The 22,760-nt window shown below is 39.9% G+C and overlaps 2 protein-coding genes across 8 annotated transcripts in view; one reads left to right on the top strand and one right to left on the bottom strand.

The window, feature by feature from the left end:
• The first annotated feature begins 844 nt into the window (after positions 1 to 844).
• Positions 845 to 5,204, top strand: selenop (selenoprotein P). Of its 2 annotated transcripts, none has more exons than XM_054772064.1 (5): positions 845 to 999; positions 1,270 to 1,500; positions 2,851 to 3,063; positions 4,379 to 4,496; positions 4,776 to 5,204. In XM_054772064.1, the coding sequence occupies exons 2-5, from the start codon at positions 1,298 to 1,300 to the stop codon at positions 5,202 to 5,204; spliced, it is 963 nt and encodes a 320-aa protein (XP_054628039.1). In that variant the 5' UTR covers positions 845 to 999; positions 1,270 to 1,297. The 2 variants fall into 2 exon arrangements, with proteins under 2 accessions (XP_054628039.1, XP_054628040.1); XM_054772065.1 differs by having other exon boundaries at positions 4,776 to 5,033.
• A 5,787-nt stretch (positions 5,205 to 10,991) lies between these two features.
• ghra (growth hormone receptor a) overlaps positions 10,992 to 22,760 on the bottom strand; it is a 48,371-nt gene continuing 36,602 nt past the window's right edge. For 3 of the 6 annotated variants that reach the window (XM_054772056.1, XM_054772058.1, XM_054772061.1), the window contains 8 exons: positions 20,000 to 20,129; positions 19,746 to 19,918; positions 19,392 to 19,570; positions 18,239 to 18,392; positions 18,056 to 18,146; positions 17,886 to 17,955; positions 17,016 to 17,245; positions 10,992 to 14,750 (listed from right to left, as the gene is read on the bottom strand). In XM_054772056.1, the coding sequence (XP_054628031.1) occupies positions 14,045 to 14,750; positions 17,016 to 17,245; positions 17,886 to 17,955; positions 18,056 to 18,146; positions 18,239 to 18,392; positions 19,392 to 19,570; positions 19,746 to 19,918; positions 20,000 to 20,129 (1,733 nt within the window). In that variant the 3' untranslated portion in view covers positions 10,992 to 14,044. Of the gene's footprint in view, positions 14,751 to 17,015; positions 17,246 to 17,885; positions 17,956 to 18,055; positions 18,147 to 18,238; positions 18,393 to 19,391; positions 19,571 to 19,745; positions 19,919 to 19,999; positions 20,130 to 22,211; positions 22,739 to 22,760 lie in introns of all 6 variants that reach the window. The other 3 variants (XM_054772059.1, XM_054772060.1, XM_054772057.1) reach the window with 3 other exon arrangements.

The raw sequence follows: 22,760 nt of genomic DNA, 5'->3' as shown, positions 1-22,760 counted from the left end.
TGCACCCTGCGTGCTGTCAATGAGTTACACTGAGAGTTGGAATCATCTAGTGTTGGCAGGACGCTCTGGATCTCATGTCTTGCACGGCTGGATCTTACCGTTTGTAACTGATTTATGCTTCACCATTCATTTTTACAACATGCACACCTTGTCATTCAACAGCGTGAGAAAGCGCGTCTAAACTTTTGACTGGTGCTGTAGTTTTACCCTCGGTAGCCTAAATGTGTCACCAATGCACATCACATCTGTATTGCTTTTTCAGCGAAAAACAGCGATCAATTTGTATGCAGAAGACTGCTCTGACTTTTGACCCCATCGCTTCATCGTCCGTGAACATCATGACCTTTTTATGCATCGTTAAAGTTGCTTGTCAGGTCAGACTTTGAGCCTTTTTATGACTTTTTTTAAGCGCTCTTTACTGCTGATGCTGTAAAAACCCTTTAAAATACAACACTTTCATGCATGCAATATCAAATTGCATCCCCATAATACAACAATACTTAAATGAGTGCATAATGTGTCTTTACATGGGCTTTGCTGTATGTTGGCCACTGACCAGAGTTCCACCCTCTGTTCTTTTCCAGTTCCCCTCTCTTTCCAAAATGGTGTTGCGCAACTTGTTTCTAACAATCTGTGCACCTATAAAACATTAAAGTATCAAAGTATTCCTTATACACTTCAACATAAGTGCATGTACTATTTATTTACAGCCCTCTATGATAAGCAGTCTGCCTTCTCAAGTCATTTGTCAGATAGCTAGAAGCCAATAAACAAACACAACCTATAAAATGGTTGACAATTAAGTGGATGTGAGTTTATAAAGTTAAAGAGAAATTGAGGCATCAGCGAAAAAAAGCTCCAAGTGACCTTTGTCCTCCTTTTGGACTGACAAAAACAGCCAGAGTATAAAAAGGAGGGGGAGCGTCCGCGGGACAGACTTGTTTTTGTTCGAGAAGCTGCTGCAACTCAACGCTGTGCAGAGGCAGCATTTAAACTTAGGTAAGATTTGACATAACAATACAGTACAAGCTTTAGTAGCATACGGTTTATCATTTGCTTTACTTAATAATCAATTTTAGCTTAGAAAATGAGTAAAAAGGGGATGTTTATCTCTAAATGTTCTTGTTTCCTTGATACTTGTGTGCATTTGTGCTCATTATTTGCATAGAAATAACACAAAATAGATTGTCATTTTTACTTTAAATGCAGTTTAAGTTGAACAAGAGTTTACATTTGCTACGACATGGATATTTTGTCCTCCCTAAACAGACTGGGCAGGCGAGGAGGCGTAGGAGAGATGAGGACGTGCCTCAGCCTTCTCCTCGCTCTCTGTCTGCTCCAAGGGGGCGGGGCGGAGAGCGAGGGAGGCGGGCCGCGCTGTCAACCACCGCCCAACTGGAGAATCGGGGCGGTGGAGCCCATGAGGGCGGCGATGGGCAAGGTGACGGTGGTGGCCCTCTTGCAGGCTAGCTGATTGTTCTGCTTGGTGCAGGCCTCCAGGTTAGTACCGTTGTCCAAATGTTGGCCTTGGAAATGAATGGAGAGTGGAACTCCTGAAGTGTGTGGAAAAATATGCCTCAAATGTCAAACCGTCCACAGAAGGGTACCAGTGATGGTAAAGAGAAAAAGTGTTACGATAACCACAGAACAGGGGTGCCCACAGTGCACCTCGAGGGCCATTTTTTAATGGCCCTGGGCACATTCTAAAAATACAATTAAACAGGAAAACCTTAAAAAAAAAACAACAGCAAAAATGGTACAAAAGAGCAGTAACTTTACAAGAATAACACCAAAATATTAGGAGAGTAAAGTTACAATAATTACAGATAAAAGTGGTCATCTTGCCAGTAAAACAGCTGTCATTTTGCAAGACTAAAGTTCATAATATTGTGAGGAGAATAAATATTTTAGAAGCATAAAGTTGAACTATTAACAAAAAAAGGATGTTATTTTTTCAAAAATCAAACCATGAGGAAAACAAACTAAACAAAGAATAAATGTGCAATTAGGCTGGGAAAAATGTTATAATATTACAAAAACAGTCTAAAAAAATAGTCTAAATATTTTGGGATAAAGTCGTAATTTTATGAGAAAAAAGATTCACAAGAATAATATGAAATATTTAAAAAACATTTTATCTTATTATTTAATTTTAATGTATTATTATTTTAAAAAAATATCTATTTTATTTTTTTTTAAGAGTCCATATTAATAAACCGCTTTGTCACCTATAATACAAAGCTTCCCTTGGTGGAAAGAGTTTGGGCAGCCCTGCCATATGTTCTAAACGGGTCACGCGTCATGGCTTCTCGGTACAATATAAGCAATACAGTTAATTAAACATCAATTTTACCAAACAGGTGCCATGTTGAACATACTTGACGGTAATTTCCCCCTGGTGAGGTCGTATCAGAAGCAGCAATACACAAAAAGACGCAGCAATTTTGCCAGCTGTTTGAGTAAAAGAGGTTATTTAATCCAAGCAATACCTATAAGACGCCACTAGGCGACAGTATCCTCCTTGTAATGTAGTGAGAGTAGATTTAGTGTATTTTAGTTTTATTTTAAAGTGGCTATCTTAGCTTAGTTTACATCTGTGACAGCTCAAATGTCAGTTAGAACATGACCAGTACAGTTAAGACCATACAGGTTGAATGATAGCCACAGGTTGAACACGTAGCGGATTCATTTCCTTTGCATTGCTTACTGACTATGGGAGAAATTGTTTTGAAATTAGCAGTTGTACCGTAAGTCAACCAGCATCACAAAACAACTTTGGAACTTACACCTTACTTAAGTATAAGATTTAGAGAACCTACTGACTAAACCAAACAAAACTCACCCCTCTAGAATGGATGGCCTGCGCCTGAAGATGGAGAGAGACGGTTTGAGGGATGTGACCTACATGGTCGTCAACCAACAGGGGGCGCAAGCACAGAGCCTTCACCCCATGCTGGAGCAGAGGCTGTCAGAGAACATCGCGCTCTACAAACAGGAGGAGCAGCAGCCCGACATCTGGCAGCTGCTGAACGGAGCCAAGGATGACTTTTTCATCTATGACAGGTTAGAACAAGAGCAAGGAGTCAGTTAACATGCATTTGTCGCTGGTGACAAAACAATGTCAGCTTCCCAAAAACTGTTTCAAAAATATTCATATTTTTTCCACTTTGAATTGGTCCATTTTTAAACCTAATATACAAATCTGAATTATATTTGTCTTGTTTTTAACCTTTTAAAGGCCAATATGTTTACATAACTCCACAGTTTTATTAACCCCCCCCAAAAAACTAAAATTGAAGCACACACAAACACACACACACATTTTTACAGAGACACACATTAGCCCAACATCAATAGCAGCACATCATCTTACCATTTCAGTTGCAATGACCCCTTGCAGAAAACAGTAAAATGATGAATGAAGGAACAATTTTTCTGCATGCTTTGAATGGGAAAATGTAGCAATAAGATAAATGTAGAATAAAAAATACATTTTCAAGAGGACATTTTTTGTTGCTGCATTGCTCCCTCATTCAAACATGAATTAATTATGTCAGTTTTGCGGTTGACTATGACCCATTATTAGTCAAAAAATATTGAAAGAAGTCACGTGTAGTATTCTGGTCACTAGGTGTCAGCAATGTTACATTGATAAGTCATAGATTACATTACATTCCCTGCACACTGCATGGAATCAGCCATGGCATGTCTGACATGACATAGAGAAAAAAAAAACGTTCTCCTCCCATTCCGTGTGGAAGTGGTATGTTTTTGGCTTCTTACTTTGTCCTTCTTCCCCACTCCGTTTGAAACCCTTTCTTAAGTTAGAATAAATCAATTGGATGCTAACTTGTTAGCTCGCTAGCATGCTACACTTAAAGCCGTGACCGTCTCTCGTGTCCCTGCAGTGATCCCGTAGCCTGCGCGTTACACTTGAGCAATGCGTTGTCAACAACGGATAATACGAGTGTAAAGATGACTATAGGGGTGTTATTTCATGTCTACAGAGCTCTAATAATGGTAAAAAAGAAACGTATTTAGAAGTCATTAACAGGTTTCCTATGCTCTAACTACAAAAATATTTAGTGTATTAATATTGAATCATACGTCGCGGAGATTGACTTATCGTGATCTGGTCTGGAACAAATTAACCGTGATAAACGACAGACCACTGGATGACGCTTTTTGTGCAGCGTTGCCATTTTAGGCTTCAAGGAATTGAAGGAACACAATACAAAAAATGTTTAAAAATGAATATCTCGGAAAAAATGCACCTACAGTGTATTGGTTCAACACAGACAACATGGCTTGTCAATCAAATTTAAGACCGCATCCGCATTTCATTTGACTCGTGTCTTCTTGACATCTTTCCCATCAGATGCGGACGCCTCACTCACCAGATTTCACTTCCATATTCCATCATTGGCCAGGGCCACATTGAGGGGGCCATCAAGGACGCCTACTGCAAGCGCTCATGTGGTGCCTGTGAATACGAGGTATGGAACATACCTGTGTAGCGTTTCCATGCTCCCCCCATGCTCGGGTGGGTTACTTCCTCCCACATCCCAAAAGCATACATGTTCGGCTCATTGAAGACTGTAAATTGTCCATGGGTGTGAATGGCTGTTTGTTTATATGTGCCTGGTGATTACCTCGCCTCTCACCCCAAAAGTCAGCTGGGATTGGCTCCAGCTAATGCACCACCCTACTAAGGAGAAGCAGTATAGAAAGTGGATGGGGGGATAGCATCCTCACTTCTTCTTTTAAATTTACAGAGTGTTGAGATCCCGAGTGAGTGTCAAGTGAATGCAGGAGAAGAGCCTGCTGCACCAGCAGTGGAGACAGACATGGGGCATCATCATGGGCACCATCATGGGCATGGCCACCATCATCATCACGGGCATCACCATGGAAACCATGACCCCAGTGTGGGTCATCACCAGAGCGTAGCTCATCACAATGTAGGACAACAGGCTAGTGAGGACCTCAACTTGCAGGAGGCGCAGGGCCCCTCAGTGATGCAGCACCCGTGAGTGCCCGAAAAGGCCAGGTGAAAGGCCAAGCACAGCTGACAGCTCACAGGCACCCCGGACGCCTCCTCGCAGGCCAGCTGATGCTGACACTGACGGAGGCTGTTCGGAGAGGTGGTGGCCAACCAGCCCCTCAGCCTGTGACACTGCGAGCAGGCGCTGCCCGCCTCCTGACAGTGACACAGGCTGGATGAGGGCAATCACGTCAGCGAGTCCTGACAGTGACGCCCGCCTCCCGCTGACTGACAGCCGCCACCACCTCAGCCGGAGATGTGAGCCTGACCCCCGGGGGTTGTGAGCTGAGAATGAGGCCACCTGTAAGCTGAATGTCAGCTGCAAGGTTAGAGGTCATTGTCATGTTCCCAAATGACCGTTTTCCCTTTGGGTCCCGCCATGGTTTATGAAGCCAGGCGCAGAAACTACGCTCTAGTGGCGTCTGGGCGAAGCCACCATGGCGGGATGGGAGACAGTCATTAAGGAAAATGGCAGACAGGTTCATGAAAACAATTACAATTGGGCATCCCAGAATATTTGAGCAAATATATAAAACAACAAATTATGCAAGATAAATAGGAGTTTAGAGTGGAGGTTGGGCATAGTCTTGAATGCACTGGCCCAAAAAGGGACAAAGCTTTTGCTAATGTAAACACAGCACAATAATAACCTTTTTAAACACATTCCTAGTAACAACCACTTCCAGCATGCACGCATCTACTTGGATTTCCTTTCTATACGAGATTCACTTGCACGATTGCACACATTTATACAAAGATTTTTATGGAAAGTCTCCACTGAGGGTGAGGGACAGGCTGGTATACATTCAGTGCTTAATGATGGTTTCTGTGGGAAGGTGAAAGGTCACCCAGAAATCTGATGCTTGCACAAAGATATGTATTGGAAAGGTTTTGGATGATATGTGGAAGTGGACTGTGGAAGAAATAAAAGTTAATTTCATTGCTTCATTGTGTGTGGGTGTGTGTGTGTGTCTGTGTGGCTCAAGTGGTTTTGACAAATTGTGAAAATCCGCAATTTAGCAGAAATAAAATAGTACTATTGTTAAAATAATAACAGTAATAATAAAAATACTAACAATAATAACCAGACCAAGACAAGACAACAGCCAAAAATAATTAATAATCAGTTTGTATTGCGTTCCAAATATTTTTTTTAATATACAGTTTATTCCTCCAGCAAATATTGTAATAGAAGAAGACTAAAGGGTTGCTAACTCACGCAAGGACTCCTGTGACATTTACGTCTGCTAACATTAATTATTAATATTTCATAGTGCATTTTATTCCGGGCGCTCGCGTGAGCATATCTGGAGTATTCCCTCGGTTGAAAGTCCGTCTCGTTAATAGATGGATAACATCATCAGGGAATGGTCTTTTTTTAAGTAGTTTTCAAGGTAGCCTTATTATGTGTCTATATAAAGGATGTGTGTGTGTCTTTTACACACAAAAAAAGTTGTATATATCTATTACAAAAATAAATGCAATTCTCCAAACTACACAAAACATCTTTTTAAATCCCTACAAATTTGGTAAATTTTTAGTTTTGCCAAGTTTAATAATAATAAAATCCCTCTAAATTTATGCAGCGTGTGTTCACTTGTGCATACAATGACGCAGCTTTACCAAACCTTGCCAGCAGATGGCGACAAAGGCCCATAAAAGAAACCCACAAGTTTTTAAGCGCCAAAAATGTGTTCGTTTTTCCTTTAATGCTTCTTATATATTTTTTTTTATTTTGTAGTATAGAACTCTAAAGCTTTCTACTATTTTCCCAGCCATGTACTGTACAGTATATCATTTTTAAAATGTACAAAACAGCTCTTAGTATGGTGCAGGTCTACTGCAAAGCCAACTGTTGGTTATACAGTAGTGTGCTGTACATGCAAAAGTAGCAAAGGATCATTTCCAGCCTGTTTGGTCATGATATCAACACACAATGCTCTTCCAGCCTCAAAGTGCATGACCTTCAGTGTGAATCGCCTGTCAGACTGTATGTCAGAAAAGGTCACCAAGCAAGCGGAGGTAATAAATTAGGCCAATGTGCACTGCCTGTGTGGGCGTAATTGGCCTGAAGATCCAATACAAGGCGGAGAGAGACTTATGGGTAATTACCGACAATGTCCTGAGACCAAGAGCTGTGAGTGATTCAATCAACCTCATACAGAGCAGCAGGACACAGCCTCCGTCTTAATTGGCCAATAAGCTTTCCCCATGCTTCTGCAGACCGCATGTTTGTTTGACCTCCTTTATTTCCGAGTGAAACACGTGAACTCATTCACACTGTACGTTTCTTTCTGTGGAATACAAATAACAAGACGACTTGAGACCAGTAGAAGACTTGAAGGTCCCATATTGTGTAAAATGGTTGCTTTTGAACACCAAAAGAAGGCTTCGCCGCACATCTTAAAATAAAGCCCGGTCAGTTAACTACAAGTACGAACCTTTTTGTATTTCTTCCGTGAATAGGCTAACTTACTGTAGCATGATGTTGCTGTTAAAATGTGAGTGTAATGTTCATGTAACAGGTTGATTTAGCGTAAGTTGATTAGTCATGCCTGGAGAAGGGGGCGCAGGGATGACGTCATTAAAAAGGCTACTGTTGTTCTCACGGGGTGGTTGGCACATGTTGTGTTGAATAAACGGAGCCGGCATGTCCTCTCCAAAGAGTTTGTGAGTTCTTGTCGAGACGCCCTACACCTTGTACGCTACATTAGCACTGTAGCTCACATAGCCATGCTAGTGTTGCTAACATTTGTGTCCTCTTGTCCACCTCCGTAATGTTGCGTTGTTGTATGTGATATGTGCTATCTTTTACGTGCACAACAGCGCTTTTTGGAGACACGCATGGACAAACAAAACTCATTAGCATTAAAGCTACCCTACTCCCAGTAGGGTTTACTAAAGTCAGGGCCAGTAAAGCCTTCTGTGCTGGCCTAAACATGATCAGAAGCACTGACCTATATTTATAACATAAATTCTAGTATTTGTTACATGATACTGTATTATTTTTATTTAGTAACGCGTCCCTTGGCTGCACTGTTTCTAGGACTGTATGTGTATGTTACATTTTTTTTGTCCAATCAGATTTCTGCTTCTGTGTGTTGCCATATCAAATTAATCTGCCCGGGGCCTTCAGAATCAGGAGTGCTGGCCCATGTCACATACACACTGTTAGAAAGGGGGCTGTTTTTTTAATTTCAGATTCGCCTCTCAGAGCCAGCTGCCACAGTGGCATCAGCATATTTTCTGTCCTCCGATTGGTTGATCGGAGCAAAACTGTTTGACAAGCCAAGTTACGCCCGCAATGGCTGACCGGGGAAAACAAAAGTGCACATTTCAGAGTGGCCTTTTATATTGTGGGCAGTCTCAGGCACTAATCATGGTGTCTAATCAGCATCTTGATATGGCACACCTGTGAGGTGGGATGGACGTGCTCGCTATCACAAATTTAGACCGATTTGTGAACAGTATTTGAGAGAAATGGTGATAATTTGTGTTTGGAAAAAGTTGTAGATCTTTAAATTCATGTCATACAAAATGGGAGCAAAAACAAAAGTGTTGTGTTTATATTTTTGTTGAGTGTAGAGGGGGGAAGAAACAAGTAATCAAGTCACAATACTGTGAGAACAAAACAAGTCATTTTATGAAAACAAATTCAGAATATGACGAGAAAAAAATATATCAATTTTAGGAAAAATAAAGTCTTAAGAATCCTATTATTATAAAGAAAACAAATACGACAATAGTTAGAATATTACAAGAAAAAAAGGACATTTATGGTAATAAAGTCCCCTTATTAGAGAGAAAAAAAAGTAATTTATGAGAATGGTCAAAATGTTACAATACATTTTTTTTGTTTTTTTTACAGTAAAGTCATATTATTTTACCCTTCTTTTCTGTAAAGCATGTTGAATTACCTTGTGTGTGAATTGTCCTCTATAAATAAACTTGCCTTGCCTATTACAAGACAAAACACTAAATTGTTTTTGACAAGTCATTTTATGAAAATAGTCATGATATCATGGGAAAAAAATGAGCCATAATATGACAAAAAAAAAACTCACAAATGTACTATTTACAGGAACAAAGTAATTTGATATTACGCAACAAAATAATTTCACCAGGAAAAAAAAACTCAAGAGACTTAAGTCATGTTTTTAACTTTATTCTTTTTTCCCCTCATAATTTTGCTATACTTTTTGCTCTTTTAGTGTGGCCCTAATCCGCCCGTGTATTGTATCAGTCATAGCCTACAGTAACTCAAAAGCAGGTAAACAGGAAGGGTAGGAGAAAGTATGTATGGAATAACACAATGAGGCGACTATACCGTACATTTACTGTATGTGGTGTCACAGTTAACGTGACGACACCTTGTGATCATTTTATATGAAATCCTACTAAATCCTACTACAAAGTTCTATCCTACTAAATGTACGACCGAGTGTTAGGGCCACATTGAAAAAAAAAGATCTGAGATTTCAAGAATAAAGTCATAAATTTACAAGAACAGAGTCGTACATTTCTGAGGAAAAAAAGTCGTAAATTTCAGAGAAAAAAAAAGTCGTAAATTTTGCCCAAAGCCAACGTCACATTAGTCCCCCCTTTTCAAAGCCAGTATTGAAATAATCTGAGATTTCTATAATAAAGATAAATGTACGAGAATAAAGTTGTTCATTTACGAAAAAAAACCTTGTAACTTTGTTACAGGCATTGCCTGAGACAGCTATGAAAAGGGGGGACTTATGTGACCTTTGGCATGTGGAGGAGGCGCGGTAAGGAAGGCGGAAGCGAGAAGGGCCACGCATGCTAATCTGTTTTGCTGCAACGTTATAAAGAAAAGCTTGCCTGAAGCAAGAGGAAAGTTTCCTTCCTTCTCCCTCTGACACGTATAACACGTAGTATTCCGACTTCATTCTCGTAAATTTACGACTTTAGTCTCGTAATATTCTGACTTTTTTTCTTGTAAATTTACGACTTTTTTCTTTGTAAATTTATTACTTTATTCTCATATTCTGACTTTTTCTCTCGTACATTTACAACTTTTATTTTCTCAGAAATTTATGAATTTATTCTCGTCCATTTACAACTTAATTCTCGAAATCTCCAATTTTTATTATTTTCCAATGTGGTCCTAATACTGCGTCGAACTGATGTACTGTACGTGTTCAAAGTGCTTCTTCTAAAGTGTCTGTAACATTTGGAAAGGTTGAAATTCATCTGATGAACTCATTGTGAGCGGGCAAAGAAATAAATTGACATACTGACATCTGCATAGAAAGTTTGAAGGACTTAAAAAAACACAAAAAAACCCACAGCACCGCGCATCCAAACTCATCCTCTCTCCTCACTGATTACATTATTCCAGTTTGCACACATTCACAGTGTCTTTTCTGAAATCACCTTCCTTCATTTTCACACAGAAGCTTCCGGAAAAATCTTGGCACAAATGTGAGGGACTTTTCCATAAAGAAAACATGTCCTTGTGTCCCTGCTCATTCATCACTGAGCTGTACTGTATGTAACACATAACTATCCACTACACATTCATACATAGACAATTTTAGGTTGTACCGTGAATGCGATCCACCTCTGCATGCGCTTTAAATTGTCGGTTGCGCTACTCAGCAGCTGAATTCATGCTGACTGAGCAGTTTATTGAGCAACACACTTGTTACCAGATGGCCATGTGGTCAAAGGGAGCTATGCTTTCCTTCCCACTTTCTCATGCACTCCAAATCATTATCCAAGTTTAAAAATGAAGTTGTTAGATTATGAGTTTTCCGAAAACAACTGCCTCGCCAATCATCGCCCCGGTTTAGGTTCATAAACACCTGGGCTGCAATCAGAGGATTAAAGGTAGCGTGATTAGCTCAGCAAATGCTAACGAACACACAATACAGTAATGCTTGCTCTCCCTTAAGTGAACCTTCAATCAATGCAGGAGAAGTACTGAGCAGCAATGTATTGGGATAAATTACAACATACAGTAAGTACATGTAAAGTATATACACCTACTGGGCACAACAATAGATAAGCCTGCATTCAAAATATCCAATATAACCAAAATTGTAATCATCTTATTGCATTAATACATACAAATATTAGTATTATGTTTGGAAAAGCAGTTTTTTTTTTTACAGCTCTTGTATTGGATCTCCGGCAGGTGTACCTAATGAAGTGTCTGGTAAGTGTATCATATATTTCTGCAACAGCGGAAGCAATAACAAGGTCATATCGATACATGGCACAAGTGTGTCGTCATACCGTTGTCTTATGGCTCTTTATGAATTGGCAGAGCATTTTGATCCTCTATAAGGTAGGGGGTTGGAGAGAATGGCAATATAATGATGCGTCACATCTTAATATGCCAAATATCAATATTTTCATAAGGCAAAAAATAACTGTTCATTTGTTGTTTTTTCTTTTTTCACAATGGAAGCACCAAGGCCACATTGAAATGAAAAAAAAAAAAAGATTAAACTTAAGACTAAACTGGTATTATTACAAAAAAAAAAAAAACACGTCATTTTATGAGCATAAGGTTGTAAAATTACATGAAAAAAGTCATATCGCAAGTGAAGGTTGCAATATTACCAAAAAAATAATCATTTTATTTATTTAGGGGTGGGGGGAAAGCTAGTAAAAAGAAATTCGAAACAACAGTCAAAAGTTTACTAAAATGAACCCGTATTATTACAAGAAAAAAGGTATGTGATTTTATGAGAATAAGGTCGTAAAATCACAAGAAAAAAGTCATACTGTGACTTGAATGCAGTCATACTGTATTACTACCTACTTATAACAATAATTGTACAAACGCAAACTTGTAATATTATCAGACAAAAATAATCATTTTATTTGGGGAAAAAAGCTAGCAAAAAGTAATTAATGAGAAAGAAATATTTGCAAAATAGTGAAAATTTTACTAGAATAAACTTGCATTATTACAAGGAATCATTTAATGACAATAAAGTAATATTGCAAGGAAAGTTATCATTTTACATGAAAAGCTATGACAATAACGTACTAATACCTGCATAAGAAAAAAGTGGTAATATTTTTTTAAACGTCATAATTTTGAAAGCAAATACTGTAATCGTACAAAAATAGAGTAAAAGTCATAACTTTAGCAGAATAAAACGGCAGTACAAGAAAAAAGACGTGATATTTAATATAACTAGGAAAAACAGTTCAGTCTTCAGAAAAAGACTAAGTCAGACTTAAGTCAGAGAAATAAAGTAATAACTTTACAGGAAATAAAATCATTACTTGGAAAAAAAAAAGGTCATAATTTCCAACAATGAAAATCAATTAGAATAGATAATATCAAAATCATAAAATGAATGAATATGTCAGAAGATTTACACTTAAAAAAAAAAAAATCTGAATACTTTCCCCCTCAAAATAGTTCTATCCTATAGTACAAGTACTATTCTCGTAACTTGATTGTTTTATGCTCATAATGTTGCTTTATTTTTTTCTTTTCAGCGTGGCCCTAAACCTCGGTGGTACTTTGAGGGTTAATAGCTAAATAAAAGAGCGTAAACCTGAAGCGTAGAAGAAGAACGTGAAAGAAAGAAAACGCTTCCAAGTCATCACCAACGGAAACCTTTTATGGAAAATTACCTTTTCTTATACGCTCCATATGTTCTTTGAGCCATGTAATGTATGCACACCATTTCACTATAACACTGTTTGCTAATTAGCATAGCATAAACATACCTATTATTAGTTAAAAATACATACACAGACATGACGAGCTAGAGACACAAACATGGCAACAGCTAGCTAACACTGTTGTATTTCGTTTAGAAAATAAGCTAATGAGCTAGTTACAAACCTTCACATTCTTTCCACTCGCCATCCCTGAATTATTCCGACGTGCATCTAAACATTACAATAAAACTCTATGGTTACAAGCGTGTAGTTCAAGAGCGAGTAGTTTAGTGTTAGTGTGTCCATCTTGCAGCACTATTGTTGCTACATGTTTACGGGATAGAAAGGAATCCTTTGTCATGTGCTACTATGTGAATACATTGAAACAAAAGTAAAAGACAGGACTAATAAAATATTCCCGTCCATAAACTGCGTTGTGCTTTCCTTTTGGTCAACCTCGTCTAGTTCAACTGGCATTTTCCTTAATGTTCCTGAACGCCTCGCAGCAGCATCCCGCAAGGCGCCATGACACCTTGATGTGTAGAAGCTTGTTTGTCACAGTTTATACTCATGTAAATGTATGTGTGTGTGTTCATTTGTGATACACAGTTAAGCACAAAATTATTCATATGGTCAAATGTGTAGTTAAAAGTGAGTTTTAATTTGGTGAAGTTGCAGGTGTTCATGACGTCTTCAAGAAAACGCTGATACCACCTCTCACCAACAAATAGTCAGAATACTATAATACGGCAACTTTAATTTCTCTAACAAATGCTACAGTCTTTTCAAATTTTACTCAAAATTTGTCTGGGAGCATATAATAATTTTGTGCTTAGGTGTACAGTAAATATATATAAAAAAATCTTAATATAGCTTTGCAGCAAAAAAAACAACAACGATATTTTCATAAAAACACTGGTAGCTTCTTGCTCTGATATGGTAGAATATTACTAGTACGACCCACAAAGTGTATAGAACCAAGTTACGTTGATTTAAAAGAGGTATACTGTGTATAAACAATGGCGGACTCTTCTTCTCTGATTTGTGTGGCAGGAAAAAAAAAAACTCATGATGGCGGCACTGTGCTTCTCTCTGCAAGGTTAAGACTTCAGCAAAACATCAAAGCGATGCTTATTGCTTCTTTAAAAATGTCTCTTCTTTTCTAGAACAACATGTTTTTGGTTGTGAAGCATAAAATTGAAGAGAATTTAAGACAGTGGACTTATAAACTCATCTCACTCCCTTTTTCGCTTGAAGACGAACCCGCACCAACACGTCCGCCTGGCTCGCCGCGAGCTGATGGGTTCCAGCAGCAATCACCGCACATCCTGGGCTAAAAATTCCTCAGGGCGAGAGCACGCCCTGCAGGTCCGGGGTGACGTACCCTACGGGCATGGCAGGGAGGGCTTTGAGAGGGTGCTGTGACAGGCATGATGGGGTGGTGGACTGGGGAGCGGGGGACGGGTTGAGCAGAACACTGTGCTGATTGTCAAGTTCTTGTACTACAGTGTAGTCTGCGACGGGGGTAAGGAGCTGGGGGGATTCCGGAGGGACGTAAGGCGACTCTGCAGCTGGTTGAGGCTCGATGGACTGGTAGCCCTCGAAGGGCATGGTGCAGTAAGGCGGGGTGTCGCTCTGAGCATCAGGATCCAACACCAGCAGCTGAAACTGAAGCTCCTTTTGCTTCTTCTCCCCAGGCTCCTCCTCGCCATCTTTCTTCTTCCGCGTGTCTTCGTTTGAGGCTGAGCCGCCCTCCTGGATGCGCAGCTGCTGGCCGGGCGACAGCACCACGCCCCCAAAGGGCATGACGTTGCTGACCTGGGCGTAGAAATCTGTGTTGACCCACGTCTGAGGTCGTCCACTTTGAGAGGGGACAGCCGGCCTCTCTCCCCCCTCTGAATCAACACTGAGGGAGGCTTCGCTGTCGTCAGGTTGGCCCGGCAGCAGCGTGGACAAGAGCATGACGGCATCTTCGTCGGGCTGGTTTGGGTTGTAGCTGCCGGCCTGGTCGGCGTCATCGTCAGGAAAGCTGATGGGGACAAGATCATTTCTGGATGTTTAAGCGTGACATCCAGAATTGGACAGGTTAAAACAATCTGTTCCAGGATGCTTATCATATTCTGAAACAATTTTTCCCACAGGAAAGAATGAAAATAGAAATAATCTGTTCCTGTGTCAAGCTGCTGCCATCATAAAACCTTCATCTACTGTACACGCAGTGTTTTAGTAACACAAACATTCAGAACTTTTCACAAAAGTGTAAAAAGAAGTGAAGAGAAGCTAACTCTTTGCTGTGAGATTAGCCTGTCACATTTTGCTTATTTTTAATTGCCACAAAAGTGTAAAAAGAAGTTAAAAAACAATCACGCACACTACCTTAACGTTGGTAAGAAGTGACATTTGAGTGTTAGCCCTCGAATAACTACAGGGTCTCGAATAGTGGCACGGTGTGTGGTAAATAACCGGGGTCTCTAATTAGTGCCGAGTCACAGCTGTGGCTGTAGGCAACCTCCTGATTTATATTGTAACTTCACAAGATGGCAGGAGCTGCACTTGAAGTATCATCTGTGGTTTGCATTTACCTGTGCATGCGCTGCAAAATCTTGGTTGCCCTACTCAGCTGTTAATATGAAAGTCATGCGTTACACTTGCCGTAGTGTTGGTTACAATGAACACTGTAGCGGTATTAATGCTGGCTGAGCAGTTTGCTCCTTACCACTATTACAACATTGGTTCTGTTGCCGTTGTGCAATATACTTTTATACATAAATGACCATGTGGTCAAAGAGAGGTACCTTTTACTTTCTATTTGCCACATGCACTCCATATTATTAAATAATATTATTATTCAAGTTAAAGTTTTTATATACAGTGGTTTGAAAAAGCCCCCCTTCCTGGTTTCTTATTTTCGTGTTTGTCACAGTTAAATATTTCAGATCATCAAACAAATTCTCTTCCAGAGTCTCTTACAGTGCTGGAGCACGTAGGAATTTTGGCCCACTCATCTTTGCAAAATTGTTGTAATTCAGCCACATTGGAGGGTTTTCCAGCATGAAGCGCCTTTTTAAGGTCATGTCACAGCATCTCAATAGGATTCAGGTCAGGACTTGGACTAGGCCACTCAATAGTCTTAATTTTGTTTTTTTCTTCAGCCATTCAGAGGTGGACTTTCTGGTGTGTTTTGGATCATTGTCCTGCTGCAGAACCCAAGTTGGTTTCATCTTGACGTCACAAACAGATGGCTGGACATTTTTCAGGATTTTTTGGTAGACAGCAGAATTCTTGGTTCCATTTATCACAGCAAGTCACAGCAGCAAAACATCCCCAGACCATCACACAACCACCACCATATTTTACTGTTGGTATGATTTTTTTTCCTGAAATGTGGCAGTTGTAATGGGACACGCACCGTCCAAAAAGTTCAACTTTTGTGTCATCTTCTCAGAGCATTCAATCAATCGAAAGTGGACTGTTCAGGTTGGACTGTTCACCGGCATATTTTGCTTCATCGGACCACAGAGTATTTAAGGTGTTGAGGATCATCAAGACTTTTTCTGGCAAAATTGAGATGAGCCTTAATGTTCTTTTTGTTCAGCAGCGGTTTTTGTCTTGGCACTCTGCCATGCACGCCGTTTTAGTCCAGTGTCTTTCTTATGGTGGAGTCATGAACACTGACCTTAACTGAGGAAAGTGACGCCTGCAGTTCCTTGGATGTTGTTGTGGGGTCTTTTCTGACCTCTTGGATGAGTCATCGCTGCGCTTGTGGCGTAATTTTGGTTGGCCGGCCACTCTTGGGAAGGTTCACCACTGTTCCATGTTTTCGCCATTTATGGATAATGGCGCCCACTGTGGTTCGCTGGAGTCCCAAAGCTTTAGAAATGGCTCTACAACCTTTTCCCACACTGATATAGAGCTCAATTAATCTCAGTTAAGTTATGTTTTAATGGGGGGGGCAGCCACTTTTTCCACACAGGACCACGTAGATTTGGATTTTTTTTTTCGCGCTTAATAATAAAAAAAAGTTGAATTTAAAAACTGCATTGTGTGTTCAGTCGTGTTGTCATTGACTAATATGTAAATTAGTTTGATGATGTGAAACATTTAAGTGTGACAAACATGCAAAGAAAAAAGTAATCAGGAAGGGGGCAAACACTTTTTCACACCACTGCAGAATTAGTTTTGAAATTTACGAAATAACAGTCCAATTATCACCTGCTTCCATTTAAACCTCTTTGTGGCTTAGGTAAATACTGTAAATGCCTTGGCTATAATTACAGTACTTATGGTAATTCTTTGATTCTAGCTTAGGACATACCTAACAGCGTTGCAGCAGCCGGCTCGGTGTCTGACAGGCTGGGAGGAGCCCAGGAGCCGCTCGGTATCTGAGGCATGGTTGTCTTCCTTCTCTCCAGTGTTGGGATCCTTCACATCCACCTCAATGAATTCCACCCAAGGCTCATCCTGGTAGAAATCTGGTGAATACATGGGGCCACCAACCAGACCTCCACCACTCAGAATGAAGTTCAGTTCGTCTAGCCTCCCTTTCTGCATTTAAATAGAATTGCATATTGCACAATCTATTAAGATTCAATATGAATACACAATACTGCCGTTAGAACGATAACAATGCTCATTCTGACTGTAAGAGATGTACAAATAGCTTTAATATTGTGGCTGTCGAGCAAATGGTGCCTCTTTGTGTGTTTTTGTCAGTCAGTGTTAAAAACTGCACTCACAAACACTTTAGCGTCACAATTAATATTGCTCCTTTATTCTAAGAGTAGACCCATTAGACAATGAATAGGGAGAGCTGTGGAGAGGGACTGTAGGCGGTGTATGGAGTGATGACAATAGAACTGTTATATACACTGTTAAAAAAAACAACAAAAAACATTGGTTATGCAACATGAAACAAGCTGTGTTAATGTTGTGATAAAGGGGGGGGACCTAAAAAGTTATGTAAAATTAAGAATTATAATATTTTATACAATATACAGTTGCACTACAGATGTGTGTATAGTGTAGGTTTATAGCAAACTGCTGCAAGTGTTTACATATTTATATAAAGTTCAATATAATACAATTTTTTTTAAAATATATAGCTATACGTACATGAAATAAATAAAAATTTGGAAAAATACCACAAAAACTATACCTTTGTACCGTAAATGTAATGTAAATGTACCTTTAATAGCTCGGGATCAACGCCTTTAATTTTGGGTGCTGGAACCGGAGGCAACAGAATCATCATTAATCTGCAAAGTTAGAGTTACCATTTTATTTATAATTAACAATTTTTTCTGGTATTGTGTAGGCGTGCCGTGTGTGTGTGTGTGTGTGACAATATGTATATACCTGTGCTGTTGTGAGACAACAATCAACATGACGAGTATGATGGTGCCCACAATCCCTAAAACTATGACCAATGTGAATAGAGAAAATGTATCTGTAAAGGAAAGCACAGCATCATTACAGTACATGATACAAGGACACAAATAGGTCTGTATGTTGCGCAACAACAGCACACTGCCGTCTTACCTTGGCTGGGAATCTCGGATACTTCAATGAAGATGGACTCACTGAAGTCTCCAAATTTAGTGAAAGCTTGCATCCTGCAGCGGATGTGCACCTCGTATTCTTTCTCTATGTGGAGCCCATAGATTGTCTGCTGGGTGTGAGGATGCACCTCCAGCTGAAGGAACACAGACACACAATTGTTGCACTTAACAGCCACAACATTAGGTACAACCGCACAAGCTTATGAGAGCCAATACAACGTTCACATCCAAGTTGATAAATTTTTCCACTACAGTTGCATAGGTGGTGGGAATTAGAATTACAAAACTGATCTTTACCAACATCAGAGTGGTATTATACTGTAATTTAAAAAATGTAATCACAAAATTTGGTGATTCATGCTTTTCGTTCACTAGTATGTTGTTACCTTAGGAACCTCGGCAGAGAAAGGACAGGGAGAGCTGGCATGAAGATAAAAAAAATTACTCCACAGTTCCACAACCAGGATGAAACAGTGGTGAAAAAGCGATCATTTACTAATTAATACATTTTTGAAAAACCACGATAGAGTGAGGGTGTGGTGTTTGAACTGCACTGTAGCGAGGGACACTGTATGTCACTACACATTAATTTTACATGTGAGTCACTACACATAGTGCCATCTGCTGGATGGTTAAGCATCCACCTATCTGCGAAATCCCAACTGATTTATCAACACTTCTGTTTTATATTAACTTTGGAAAGACTGAATTGTGGGTGCAGCTCTTGTATTGCATCTCAGTAGGTGTACCTAATGTTGAGACCAGTGGGTGCATATTTGGATGCAGTTGGAAAAACTCTGTTTAGCAAACCAGACAGGAATGCCTTGAGACTTCACAAGGTCCCCTGACCTTTGACCTACAGCTGCCTTCCTTAGCTTCCCCCCAGTGTTTTCCCATGGGGCTTGTGCTTCCAGTGCAACAAAAGCGACACCGCTTTGGGGGAAGGGAACATCCTGGTCTCACCTAGCGCATTTCCACTTTTAGCATCACAATTCATGTTGAGCTTGTGTACAAACTTTGTGCTGGGGAATGTGCCCGTAAAACACAAACAAGGTGGGGAAGGTATTTAAAAGCCTTTTCCAAAAAAAAAAAAAAAAAAAAAAAAAAAAAAAAAGGAGAGACAGGAGACTCACTGCCTCCCAGTTGGTGCTGTTCCTCTCTCTGTACTGGACCTCGTAGGCCAGGCGCATCCACCCCGCTGCAACGTCTGCGGAGGGGGGCGGCTCCCACGTGACCATGACATCATAGCTGAGTCCAGAGGGGCTGACATTCAGGCGGGTCCAGTTAAGGGACACTGGAGGGTCAGGACGTACTGCCAGAAAAAGTAAATATTTGTTTGTGAATTTGCTAATTAAAGCAAGTAAACGTACTTATGCATGTGTACTCTGTATTATCTCTCATATGCCAATGCACGCTTGGTCTTACAGCCGTGCAGCAAGTGCAAACTTGAAGAGGATTCTCATACAAAGTACATGCTGGCTACAAACCAATGTTTTCCACAGTGAAGCAGTCGTTCCCATTGAAATAGGTGGTGTTGTCATGGCTACGCAGTTGCAAGCAGTAGGTGGTCCAGATGGACGTGTGGTTTCCATCAAAGAAGCACTCCCTTCTTGAGTGGAGATACTCTGGACACTCTTTCCACTCTTTCTTGGTGGGGTAGCTGGGAATAAACAACAGCACAGTCAGTCACAGAAAGGGTGCGTGATTGATAAGAGTGTTTTTTGTGTGTGATAACGCTCACTCTCTCTTCAGGTAGAAGACTCGGAGCGCTCCGGGAGCCGACAGGTTGTGGAAGCTGCCGGGACTCCACCAGCAGCGGAATGTCATCTGGTCTCGGGATATGCATTCAGTGAAGTGAGGTTCAACAGGAGCTAAGGAAGAAAAGTCCCCATTAAATGGGACTTTTTTTGGTGGGGGGGGGGGACTTAAATTTTGGATCATGGTGGTTATTCACAGCGAAGAAAACAGAAATTGAATTTGAATTTGATTTTTTTTTAAATTTACATAAAAGGTAAAATATTAAATTCATTTCTGAAAAATAAATTACAATTAAAAAATACACAAAAAAATTAAATTAGAGCAAAATATTACATTCATTTATAAAAAAAATATTATTTTCTTGGTAGCATGTCAACCATTTTTATGGAATTTGGTACAACACAAAAAGTCACTTTTGCAATAAGAAATACAGATTTTTACAGCAAAACATTGTCTCAGACACTCATTGCTGCAATACACCTAAAATAATACAAATTTGATTGATTAAAACTCAGATTTAAAGTTCTTTTCCTGTCAACCTCAACACTAAGACATCAGACTGAGAGATGAGACAGAAACTTATATTCAGTATATTTCCCTCATAGGGCAATTTATAAGGATTTACTTACACACGCACGCACGCACACACACACTGACTCAGCCCTCAAGCTGGTCACTCATCACCACTGCACAGTTTCTCATCAAGCTGTGCAGCCATAAATAAGCAAGTGGAAGGCACCATTGATTTTTCCCGTGGTCGCTCTCTTCTCGGTGGTGACAGCTAGCATGAATCAAACATTGGCCGGAACATAAACATGCTTCGCACGACACAAGAGGAGCCTCTAAAAGAGCCGAATGCTGCTAAAATCCCACTTAAAGTTGATAAAACAGCATGAGGATGTGCAGACAGACAGACATACCGTAAGACCAGCAAGCGTCCTTGTAAAATGCTTCCCATCACAACCGGTGTCTTTTACGTGGAAAAAATGTGGAAAACTACAGTACTTGTCCAACATCATCCTTTGTGATTCTTAACAAAGCTAAATTTTAGCTTGTATAGTTTACAAGAATTTCTGAAATTCTTTTTCATGGTGACGCCACATTTAAGTCCACTTTTTGCTCGGTAGAACTCCATGGGCTTACTTATTTGTGCCTTAAAACGCCACACAAAATTGAGCATATCACTGTCTCGTGATGAGCATGCATCTGCATTAAAAAAAAAAAAAAAAAAATTCTTCACGCTTCAGAAAAAAGGGAAAAAATAAATAGCAAAATTTGGAGATATTTGCTTTTCATTCACTAGTATGGACAGGGAGAGCTGACATGAACATATTGTGCTTGAGAACCCAATAAAACAATTATCATATTGAAACACACGGTTTAAAAAGCCATTTTTTAATCTGTAAAACAACAAAAAAATGTCTCCATGTTTCTGTTAATTCAATTCAATTCAATATTGGACTACAACAACTACGTTGATTCCTTGGCAACTTGGGGCGCTACTGCAAAACACAGCAGAGAAAGGACAGAAAGATCTGGCATCACAGTTTTTCTCAACTGATAAGACAGTTCCTGAAAAATAGCACGCCATTTCCCACAACACTGCACCCTATTTTCTTTATTAGGACACAATTCACAAAGCAGAATTTGAACTTTTCAAAATTACCACACACAAAGCAAAAGTAGGACACTCCACTGCTGAATACAAAACACTCTTCTCTCACTGTTTTTTGACATGGAGTATGAAAAAAATGATAAAGTCCTCAAAAATGACAACTTAAACATAAATGCATCCTATAAATAAATCAGAGGGGGTCACTGCAGTGCCTGACTGCACATTACAATGCATATTTTCTCTGGCCTGGCAATGTGGAAAGAAAGACCTAGTGTGTCTGATCCAGCCCTGACATGCATCAACAGAATCATCATCACATGCCAAGACCATTGATTGAAAGAGATTTCCCAAATGTATAGATGCCGCTCATAAACCTTCCACCTCCATGTAGAGAAGAATTCCTCAATAGGATTCAGAAAGGGAGAATATTGCTGCAGAACAACCACAATAAGTTGAGGGCTCATCTCGAACTATTCCCATTTGAGCACACTTTTGTATGCGCCCAGGACTGCATGACGGTGAATTACTACTCCAAGATTACTTATTGCAGCACAGGGGGTTACACTGCCCCCACGCTAACCTGTGGCGTTGACTATAGCCCGTTATCAATGATATTTCCCTCTTCTCCTCCTGGCCAGGTGGAAACCAGCCTCATCCACATAGATGTATTCATGTGGCCTATCATCAGAATCCAATTGAAAAACCCTCTGGAACAAACGCACACAAAAAAAAGAGAGAAAAAGTCAGTCATGTACACGTTCTGTACTTTTACTAACACTTGTGAACCAGGATCATGCATTAGATTGTTCATAGCATTCTCTCAGAACATTTCTGACTGCTTGTATTGTTACAGTAAAGACAAACTTCATATACTCGCTTGCACATATCCAAATCCTTTCAAAGGGAACTCTGTAGACTTGCTTCGTGCTGATCCTGTTTTTCTTAAGCATTGTTGATTTCCTCTGAAATTGTTGTTGTCTTGGATTATCCGTTGCTGGAGTTCACACAGTTTTATTGCACTGTTTTGCACCACCATTTGGACAATCAAGGCCTCTTGGTGTTGGTTAAATAGAGGCGGTCTTCCTGCCACAACACACGGCCTTACAACTACAAAAAAAAAAGAACTTGT

Source organism: Dunckerocampus dactyliophorus, chromosome 4, assembly GCF_027744805.1.
Source record: "Dunckerocampus dactyliophorus isolate RoL2022-P2 chromosome 4, RoL_Ddac_1.1, whole genome shotgun sequence".
In the NCBI taxonomy this organism is placed as follows: Eukaryota; Metazoa; Chordata; class Actinopteri; order Syngnathiformes; family Syngnathidae; genus Dunckerocampus; species Dunckerocampus dactyliophorus.
Note: the sequence above shows the minus strand (reverse complement) of the source record. Positions and strands in the feature narration are given on the sequence as shown.